Here is a 9,861-nt window from a genome sequence, read left to right on the forward strand (position 1 = left end):
ACCTACGCCCAGATTACTAATATGGATGTTAGATTCAATATAAATTGGTTGCTATTGCTCATAAAAATATTGCTGAATCAAGAAGTGCTAAAATATTTTTCTTATTTAAACATTTATTATTTACTAAAATGGTATAAAATAACAATTTTGCTTTAAAATTCATATATAATTTTTTTTTTATAATTGTATAAACATTTTAGAAATACATACATAAAATAGATGTGTGTGAAATCGTTTAGTATATCAAAAGAGTGGTTCTGGTTTTAATATTTAACCACAAACCACATTACTGAAATGCAATGTTTACTTTACTTATCACAAAATACAATTAGATTTTTCTTATCGACATGAAATCTTATCAAAATTATAATTAAATATTTATTTTACAAAAGTGATAATTAAAAAACAACTTAACCAATAGAAAAAATAAAATTTTATATGTAACGTAAAAATAATTTATATGAATTAACTGAATAAAATAGTTTGTTTTTTAAATGTAATTTGTTATATTGTTGGCAACTTTTTTTTGTTCATAGTTGAGTTATAAAATTCTTTAGATTAACTAATTTAAAAACTTTTTTTACTGAATATACATTGTTTCAAAATTAAATTTAATATTTATTTGATTAAATGATTTACAATACTTTAATATAGTTTCTTCTATAGAGTATTTAATACCCTTATCATGAGCTTATATTATTATTGTTTAATACAAGGTTTTGTTCGGTTAATTTTAATATTTGTTACATGCTTGAATAATTTTATTATACTAGATATTTATATGGAATATTAAATAATATTTTATATTTTTAATTGCTATCATATAGCAATGAAAGAAAGTCCACAAAAATATTTAATATTTAAAACTATTTTACAGTTCTTTTAATTTTTGAGTTATACTCTAATTAATTTAAAATCAATTACAATTTTTTTTTATATTAGTATTTTTTTTAATCTTTACATATAACCATAATATTTATAATATACATATAAACATAACAAAAATACAACAAAGTAAGGAAATTTGCCAATAAATTTAAAATAAAAAATATCCTTGCATTAAATATGAATTTTTAAGTTATCTAAAATGAAAATAATTTTAATTAAAATATATATAATATAATCTTTACATATAAACATAATAAAGTAAGGAAATCTGCCAATAAATTTTAAATAAAAATATTCTTGGATTAAATATGAAGCGTTTGTGTAATAATAAAATAGATCTTAAGCAGAAGCTTTATTGTTAGTATAGGACTAACTGATTTCTTCTTCCAAAATGTGTGTTTGGTCTGCTATATATACATATTATGTATGTATATACATTTATATAACTTAAATGTCACATAAACTTAAGCTAATTAAGCAACTAAATACAATATTATTTAAACAAAACTAATAGCACTTGTAGGATTGATACACTAGCACCAGTGTTTAACAATTTGTCTTTTTAAGTTATCTAAGCTTAATAGAATTTATAGGCTTTTGTGATTTTTTGATAATATGTTAGAGATAAAAATGTTAAAGATAACATGTTAAAGCGTACATTTTAATTAAATATAACTTAAAAATATGTTAGTAAAAATAAAAACTTAAGACCCACTAATTTGTTAAAAATATATATAAAAATATAAAAATCTAAAGCTCATCTCTATATTGATTCGTATTTTGTTTCAAAATATAACTATTGCGATATAGATAAACTTATTTAAAATTGTTACACGTAATTCATATACTCCTTTTCCGACCTTTGGGTTTATCTAACATATACCTATAACATATGTGTTATAGCAGCACAAAATTATTTTTTTGGACATCTAATCAGCATGCTCAGCACGTGGTGAACGTGAACGACGACGTCGTTTTATAGTTTGAAATGCATTACTCATGCCAGCTATGCTCGTCACACCACGTAAACCAGTGTTTTGAACATAGATCAATAAATAAGTTTCATTACATTTCAATTCAATATCATCTGAGAAATCGATACGCACTAATTCATCATTAGCTTCTCTTTGCCGACGTAAACGTTGTCGATTACGATGATGATGACGTCCTCTTCTATGTGTGGATGGTGTATCAAAATATGTATCCACCTCAGTTGAGTCTGATGATGGCGGTGTTTCTGCTTGATTCACATATTCATATGCTATATATTCAGTAAGGCTCGCATAATTTACACGATAGATACCAATCCAATCATGATCACGTTCCTCAAAATCGTTTGGTTTTTTATATTCAACAGTATATTCTTCACCAATTTCCCAAATTGGTATATCAGTAAATTCCACACAAGGTGCACGATAATTTGGATACAATTTAAGTAAAAATTCACTGGTAACTGGTTTGTGGTCACTCATTGTATAACCAGGAAATGATTTATAAGAACGTTGTTCGATAGAGAGTGGCATATTGGGTTGTCGATTCAATGGTTGTACTGCATAAAGTATACGATCTGTCCAAGCTGGTCTTCGTTTGGGATCATAATCGGATGTGCCTTCTTTAAATTTAAATGTAGGTGGAAATTCTGGTGTACGTTCATGCATTAATTGAAAAGCCTGCTGACTTACTTCTCTAATATCTAACAATTGATCACGTTTTAAAAGTTCGGCTGTTTTTTCTTTACGTACAGCTTCTATAACCTCTTCTGAGCTATCTTCGCCCTTTAAACGAAAGTTCAGATCTCCAAACCAAAACACATAATCATGATCAAATATTTCACGATAACGTGTAACATGATAATGATGATTTTCCAAAATTTGTTTATAATCCTCAATGCGTTCATCCAAATGTTGGTCATGTGCAGCTAAATGTGCTGCAACAAATGTCATACCACAGCCATAAAGTGTGAAACGTATGCTTACGGCACCTTTATTGCCCCATATACCACCGAAGCCAGTACGTGTAAATTCCGCTTCTATATCGCGCAAATGTGGCACATGTATACGTTTAACAAACATTGAGAGTAGCAAGCCCTGCATTTGTTCCGTTTTTATTAGAACGTAATTATATTCACGCAGCGCATCTTTTGTTTTTTGTGACCATGGATCTTCTTTAAATAGACCCAACACCTGTTGTTGTGGTTGCGAGTTAACTTCTTGCAAGCCAACAGCATAAATATCTGGTAGAGTTGTTGCATCAGCAATGGATTGCAGACCTAAAAGATTGCGTAACGATATATTGTCTGGAAATTTACTGCCCACATTCCAGGTTACTACAAAAACTGTGTAATCGTTCAATTGCTGCAACTTTGATTGTTCTTTCTCACTTGTCATTATTTTGGCTTTAATTATTGTTTAATTAATGTATTAACTACAATATTTATTGTATGTATTTTTAATAATAATTATAAAGATAAAATATTTCAACTTTGCACTCGAAAAATTAACTTTTGAAACAATTTTTGCCTAATTTAAAAAAAAAAAAAAGTTACACACTTTAATTAAATAGCGCGTATTATATGCAGCAACTTAAGCAACACTTTATGCATAAATAATTAAACAACAATAAGAGCTGAGTGAGAAAATATATTAATATAAAACCTGAGCTCATATCAAATGCGCTCATCATTTATTTATTTATATCAAGGCCGTAGCTGCCAGCAAAACAGCTGTTTTTGTTATGACTACCAGTGGAACTTAACGTAAATTGGAGTGAAAATATTAAAACTCATTATTATATATGAAATGTATTCTGATATAAATGAAATTGTATTTTTAATTAATTAAAATTTCATTTCAATAATGTAAATTATTATTATTTTAATATTTTACTATTGTTTTAATAATTTTTAACCTCAACAATATGTTTAATAATTTGGAACCTAATTTGAAATAATATCAACAACAAATTCCACAGATTTTGCACTGAACATACGCCACCATTCCACCGCGTGCAAGTTACAATGCTTTACATATCTATATGTTTGTTGTCATTTTTGTGTTTTTAGTATCAGCTCTAGTGAGTTTGTTAATAAGTTAATTTTATTATTGTGTTTTGCAAATTTTATCAATATTTTTCAATCATTACCAGAGATTTAAAATATTTTTAAATAGCTTACATTACTTTAATAATCAAAACTTACAGCTTCGAAATAATTGAAAAAGTTTTATATAATAAATAAATTTATAAACTACACAAAATAACTTTTATATAAACAGAAGTAAGTACTATGAAGTGACGGAAATAATATTATTTATAACATAATTAATATATCCCTTTAGTTCTGCGTAATCCGCAAGTGGTATTTTCCGGCGACTTTAGTCTAAAATTAAGAATGGGGTGGTAACAAAGCTGCTACGACAACTACATTTTCGGTAATTGCACAGTTTATATTAATATAAAAAACCTAAAAATATTCACTGTCTAAACTTTTTCTTATTGTTAGAAATCAGAAAATGTTATAAAATTGTTCATAGTGGTTAATATTTTGTTACTACAGGTAAAGCAAAGATAAATTAATTATTTTTGAATTTCTAATAAAAAGCATTTTATTTTTGCAGATATTTTCATATACACACACATGAATTCCAAAATTATAACTCGTCTACTTAGTTCAATAAAGACTGTCAGTAAAATAAATTATTTTCGGCATTTAAAAGCCGCGCATCGTAAGGCTTTCAGTGATAAATTTTTATTGCTTACAAATGTTGGCATATCATTGTCCTTAAGCTCTACTGGTGATATCATTGAGCAACAATATGAATATCTCTGTGGTGACATTAAATGTTATAGCTTACAACGCACTTCCCACATGGCAACATCTGGTGTAACTGTTGGAGTTATTTGTCATTATTGGTATAAGTTCCTGGATAAACGAATGCCTGGTAGGACGTTGAAGGTTGTCATGCAGAAAATTGTACTCGATCAATTTATATGTTCACCTGTATATATATCAGCATTCTTTATAACCCTTGGCATACTCGAAAGAAAGTCAAGTAAAGAGGTGTGGGAAGAAATGAAACAAAAAGCTTGGAAATTATATACAGCAGAATGGATTGTATGGCCAGTTGCACAATTTGTAAATTTTTATTGGTTACCTCTAAAATATCGCGTTTTTTATGATAATGTAATAAGTTTGGGCTATGATGTTTACACTTCCCAAGTAAAACACAATGATTAACTTCTATATATTGTATATTGTGTTGTATACAACTGTAATTAACTATATATTGACACAAATTTAAAAATCATATATATGAGTCTATATGTATATGCATAAAATTATGTAGTAGTGACTAAATTGTGATATATGATAATAAGCAAATTTTTTTCATACATAATTGGCAACTAAAATATTAAAATCAATATTTTTATTGTAAAATATGAAATAAATATTTTGGATTGTTTTTAATTTTATTTTTTATAAATCTTAGTAAGTCCTATTCAAAAATGCTGATATACAAGCAAATAATTCGACCGTCAATTCTATATGGTTGTGTAGCGCTTAGCAAGGCCTCAAACACTACTATTCGCCAGCTGGAAATTGGGCAAAGCTAGGCTCCTAAAAGACTTTTCAAAGTACCATGGTACATTAGAACGAATGACATCGTCAGGGACCTCCAGATTGATCCGATCAAAAAATACATAAAGGATAGAGCCCTGAAATTATTTTGGCAGGCTTACCAACAACACCACGTTATCGAATCTCAGAATAATTACAGGCTCCTCGGGGAGGTATGCAGATCTGAGGTCAGTTATTGCTTAGTCTGATGAAGTGATAAACAATAATTCTGTCAAGGCGTAGAGAGGGGTTGTGAAGAAACCTCGCAGTTAAAAGAGAGTTAAAGTGCTCAAGTGCACTGGCTCAACTAGCCTCAACATAATTGAGTTTATATTTTTGAAATGAACAACTGCATTGAGAGAATCAACTCAACCTTATTCTTGTTATTCCAGATAAATAACCTTAGTGACTCTAAGACGTAGACTCGGGCGCTCCTGAAGAGAAGCTTGACCATTTATTACTTTTCTTATGTATACTTTTAGCAATAAAAAAAAAATGGTTTCATTGTAAGCAAAGCATAATTTTCCTTTATTTTATAATAATGAAGTTCATATTTTACGGTTATGAATGTAATTATTGCTGTAGAAAGATGAAATTTAAAAATAATTTATACATTTAATCATGCATTACCTTTTAATTGAAAACATCATACATATTAGTTTAATTTTTTCGTCCTCCTCGTCTACGCATTGAAGTAGTGCATTTTGGACAGTACCATTTGCCTTTAGGTGGTTGAGTAATGCCAACGCATGGATAATGAAACCATTCATATGGACAAGCTTCATTATCACAAGCTACCATATCACCGTATGATACTTGATTACAAGTACAATAACGTGGTTCATTTGGATCATAAGTCCAATCACCATCTTGTATCTGATCGACACTTAAACCATTATCGGTTACAGGATTTGTATCCGTAACAATGGGAGTTGTAGCTGTTGCTGATGAAGCAACAGAACTGGCACGATTAGTATTATTAATTGCTGCATTCGCTAAACTTGGTGTTGTACTTGTTAAACTTAAACTTGGAATGTTGGTTGAATTCGCTGTAGCAGTAGCAGCAACAACAGCTACTGATGGTAATAAATCAACGGATGATGATGATGACGAGGACGAAGAAGCCAAAGAAATTGTTGACGGAGGTGCAGTATTGACACCTGCAGCGTTGGCAAATGCTTGGTTTGTGTTTATTTTTCTAAAAAAAAAATAAAGAAAAAACGGGATAATATAATTAACGTGTTCATTCGATAAACATACTTCTTTTGTTTCTTTTCAGTAGTGGTGGGTGTGGGTGAATTTTGTGTGGCCGTTGGGGCAGCACTTGCCATATCACGGCTAATCCAAAATTCTGTAGGCCCAGTGGCACCATTTATCGCTTCATAGCTTGCTTTCAAACTAGCCGTACGTCTACCTTGTTGCATTTGTTGTGTAGCTACAATAGCTTGACTTGCAGCTACAGCGATAGCATTGGAACCAGAATTACTTATTTGTTGTAAATTGTAACTAACATTTGCGGGACCTGGACTAGGTGATGCTACACCTCCTGCATTTATAACATTATGAGTATGAGCTGCAGGAGTTACGGGACGTACTACAGTAATTGGTGCTGCTGTCGGTATTATATTAGTATTTAGATTTGTACGTTTTTCTGGTATTGTAGGTAATGTGTTGCTATCACGTCGTTTCTCAGCTTTCGTTGTACGATAACGATTATCTTTTGTGGTGGTATTAGGTGTAGCTGGCAATGTTATACCACCTGAATGGCCCATCACACTATGATTATTGTGTGCAGACAGACTAGGCGAATTGTAGTAAAGATTTTCTTTTTGTAGTGCATTAAACATTGCAGCTGATGTATTTGAGAAACTGTCCATTTCTAAAGAACGTCTTTCCAACACTTCTGTGATACCATTGTGATCAGCTTCTAATTCACATTTAAATTTAAATAATTCAGTATCCAAACGCCGTAAGTAACGCAAAACTAACTCATGTGCTTGCGTGGCTATTGATACCTTTTCGTCGGCGTCCTCCATTACTTTGATATAATCATCATGTATCTTTTGTGTACCATTTTCAATTTCTTCTTCATTAATTTCAGATCTTTTGCATTGCTGCAAGAATGAACTAGTCTTTTTTTCTATTGTATCTATGTTATCTATTAACAGGATTTAAAATTGGTTGTGATGTTTGCATTTAATACTTGACGTAGATTTCAGTTACTTACTTTGTACGTTTAAGTCTAATTCACGTATTTCCGTGAAACGATCTCTTAACTCTTGAGGCAAATGCTCAATCACTTGAAACATAAACAAATATATTTAGAAATTGCGCATAAATGTATATATAAACAAAATAGGCAAGTAATAAAAAAAAATAATTGTTTACATTACAATGGCCAGGGGAGCACCCATTTGTAGATTTATATTATTTCATAAAAAATAATATGAAAAATACTTACTTTCAAGATAATCCTCTAAATATAACATATTTCTGTAATTTTTAGTTTATTCCGAACAATAAATTAGTTTTTTATTTCTGTAAAAATTTTCACGCTATTCCGTATAAAATTTTCTTAACCAATTCTCATAAGTTTAGAAATGTCATGTGAAGCATAAATGAACCTAACAGGGTTGCTCAGTTCAAATATGATACAAAACCTACTTTTTGCAAAAAAGTAGAAAATTTAAAATTATTGTTAACATGATTTTTTGTACTTTTTTAATATAAATTTTTATATAAGCTTAAAATTAAATTAAATAAACAATGCATATAGAATTATATATTATTTAAGTTAATATAAATATATATTGTAGTTATCAGACAATGTGTATTTAGTTTATTTTAGAACTTGGCATATATTTTAATAAGTGCCATTAATTGTAATTGTAATTGTCAATGAGAGCATCTAAAAGTACGTAACATCTCTGTCGAAATTTGAAAATGCTACACAGACTTTACTTATACATTTTATTTCAAGTAAAATTTGTGTTGATGTATGTTTTCGTTTGAATTTAAAATTCTGTATTGCTTATTTGCGCGTTACTAGTGTTCTCACCAGACTTTGTATATAGATGTTCCATGAAAATTTGTGTAAAAAGCGAAATTTGGCACTTTATTTGTGTTACGCTTTCAGTTTATACTTTACTTGTGTTTTATTTGACTTCTACTACGAGTAGCTCGTGGAACAGACCTAGTATATAAGTCAGTCAAATTTTTGGTTGTTGCATTTTTGAATGAAATCGTAAAATAATCTATTTATAACTAGTTTTGAACTCACAGTCGATTTCCACCATCAAAGTTTATAATGCAAATATGGTGGCATATAACTCAATCGAATTTTTGATTGAATTTTTGAATAAAACTATGATTTGATATTAATTTGATTTTGGTATGTAGTATATGTGGAATGAACCACGCGGACATAATTACTTGTGCTGTTTGAATAGTTTATAAATAAAATTTTTACATAAATTTGTATTTTTTAAAAAATGTTAATTTGATAATAATACTACTTTTATATTAGTTTGAGCTTTCAAGCAAATCCAAATCCAAATAACAAATACTACAAAAAAATGCAACTCTGTTTTGACAAGTAAATAAAATTACGAACTTTAGTATAGTTTTCGTCCTGCGAATCAAAGTGTTTAATTTTAGTCCTGCCGTCCGAGTTCTTATGATTAATTCGAGTTATTCCAATTGCAATAATCTTATGGCGGAGAATAAATTAATTGTAGATTAATTGAATAAAAATGATTAATATAAAAAAATAGTGAAATGAAATTTATTTGAAATATGTGTATACTGTTATGCCCGTTAGCATTGTTAGTATAAATTGTATATAATAAATAAAATAGAATTTTAGTGAAAATGTCAAAAATAGTAACGCCCCAAAGGATGGTGCAGTTGCAACAAAACAGTAAAAAACACACAAACACAAATGAAATGGATGGGAATATTTCCAAAGAGTCATCAGTTGTTGATTTTGATGACTTCACCACGACCAGTTCAATAATTGAGTTTCTTTCGAAGGAGCAGGAGTGTTGTTCTGACGCAGATGCAGATAGCATTTTTCAGGAAGTTAGCCGCTTGGCTGACAATTCAGATACACGTAGTGTTGATGAAATTTTACGCGAAGCTGAATTGCTTATACAACAGCAGAGCATATTTAATGTTACAGTTAAGAATAAGTCCAAATCCAAATCAAAAGAAAAGCAACAAAGCATCAAAAATAAAACCAAATATGAGTATGTAAGACCAATTGAAACTGCACCAACAGAAACGGTAATGCATTTCAATGGTCCGGTCATTTCGTCAACAAATACACTGCCAATGGTTGACTCTATAACACCAGTGGC

General features: G+C 29.5%; 3 protein-coding genes across 3 annotated transcripts; 1 reads left to right on the plus strand and 2 right to left on the minus strand.

The window, feature by feature from the left end:
• Window positions 1-1,591: 1,591 nt before the first annotated feature.
• On the minus strand, window positions 1,592-3,343 carry LOC119670141 (phosphatidylinositol 4,5-bisphosphate 5-phosphatase A). Its single transcript, XM_038080281.1, has one exon. The coding sequence runs from the start codon at window positions 3,273-3,275 to the stop codon at window positions 1,818-1,820; it is 1,458 nt and encodes a 485-aa protein (XP_037936209.1). The 5' UTR covers window positions 3,276-3,343; the 3' UTR covers window positions 1,592-1,817.
• A 1,068-nt stretch (window positions 3,344-4,411) lies between these two features.
• On the plus strand, window positions 4,412-5,281 carry LOC119670146 (mpv17-like protein 2). Its single transcript, XM_038080290.1, has 2 exons — window positions 4,412-4,441; window positions 4,503-5,281. Exon 2 carries the CDS (start codon window positions 4,523-4,525, stop codon window positions 5,120-5,122), a length of 600 nt encoding a protein of 199 aa, XP_037936218.1. The 5' UTR covers window positions 4,412-4,441; window positions 4,503-4,522; the 3' UTR covers window positions 5,123-5,281.
• A 709-nt stretch (window positions 5,282-5,990) lies between these two features.
• Window positions 5,991-7,995, minus strand: LOC119670144 (inhibitor of growth protein 3). Its single transcript, XM_038080283.1, has 5 exons — window positions 7,965-7,995; window positions 7,731-7,802; window positions 6,764-7,661; window positions 6,134-6,701; window positions 5,991-6,082 (listed from the first exon to the last, which is right to left on the minus strand). Exons 1-4 carry the CDS (start codon window positions 7,990-7,992, stop codon window positions 6,164-6,166), a joined length of 1,536 nt encoding a protein of 511 aa, XP_037936211.1. The 5' UTR covers window positions 7,993-7,995; the 3' UTR covers window positions 5,991-6,082; window positions 6,134-6,163.
• Between the last annotated feature and the right edge of the window lie 1,866 nt (window positions 7,996-9,861).

Source organism: Teleopsis dalmanni, chromosome 1 (genome assembly GCF_002237135.1).
Source record: "Teleopsis dalmanni isolate 2A chromosome 1, ASM223713v2, whole genome shotgun sequence".
NCBI classification, from domain to species: Eukaryota; Metazoa; Arthropoda; class Insecta; order Diptera; family Diopsidae; genus Teleopsis; species Teleopsis dalmanni.

Excerpts from the sequence above, each read along its gene's own strand:
- LOC119670141 (XM_038080281.1), bottom strand. The coding sequence starts at position 3,275 with ATGACAAGTGAGAAAGAACAATCAAAGTTGCAGCAATTGAACGATTAC.
- LOC119670146 (XM_038080290.1), top strand. The coding sequence starts at position 4,523 with ATGAATTCCAAAATTATAACTCGTCTACTTAGTTCAATAAAGACTGTC.
- LOC119670144 (XM_038080283.1), bottom strand. The coding sequence starts at position 7,992 with ATGTTATATTTAGAGGATTATCTTGAAA. Across the intron at positions 7,662-7,730 it reads ATTAGACTTAAACGTACAAA|ATAACATAGATACAATAGAA; the intron begins GTAAGTAACTGA and ends TCCTGTTAATAG. Across the intron at positions 6,702-6,763 it reads ACTGAAAAGAAACAAAAGAA|AAAAATAAACACAAACCAAG; the intron begins GTATGTTTATCG and ends TTTTTTTTTTAG.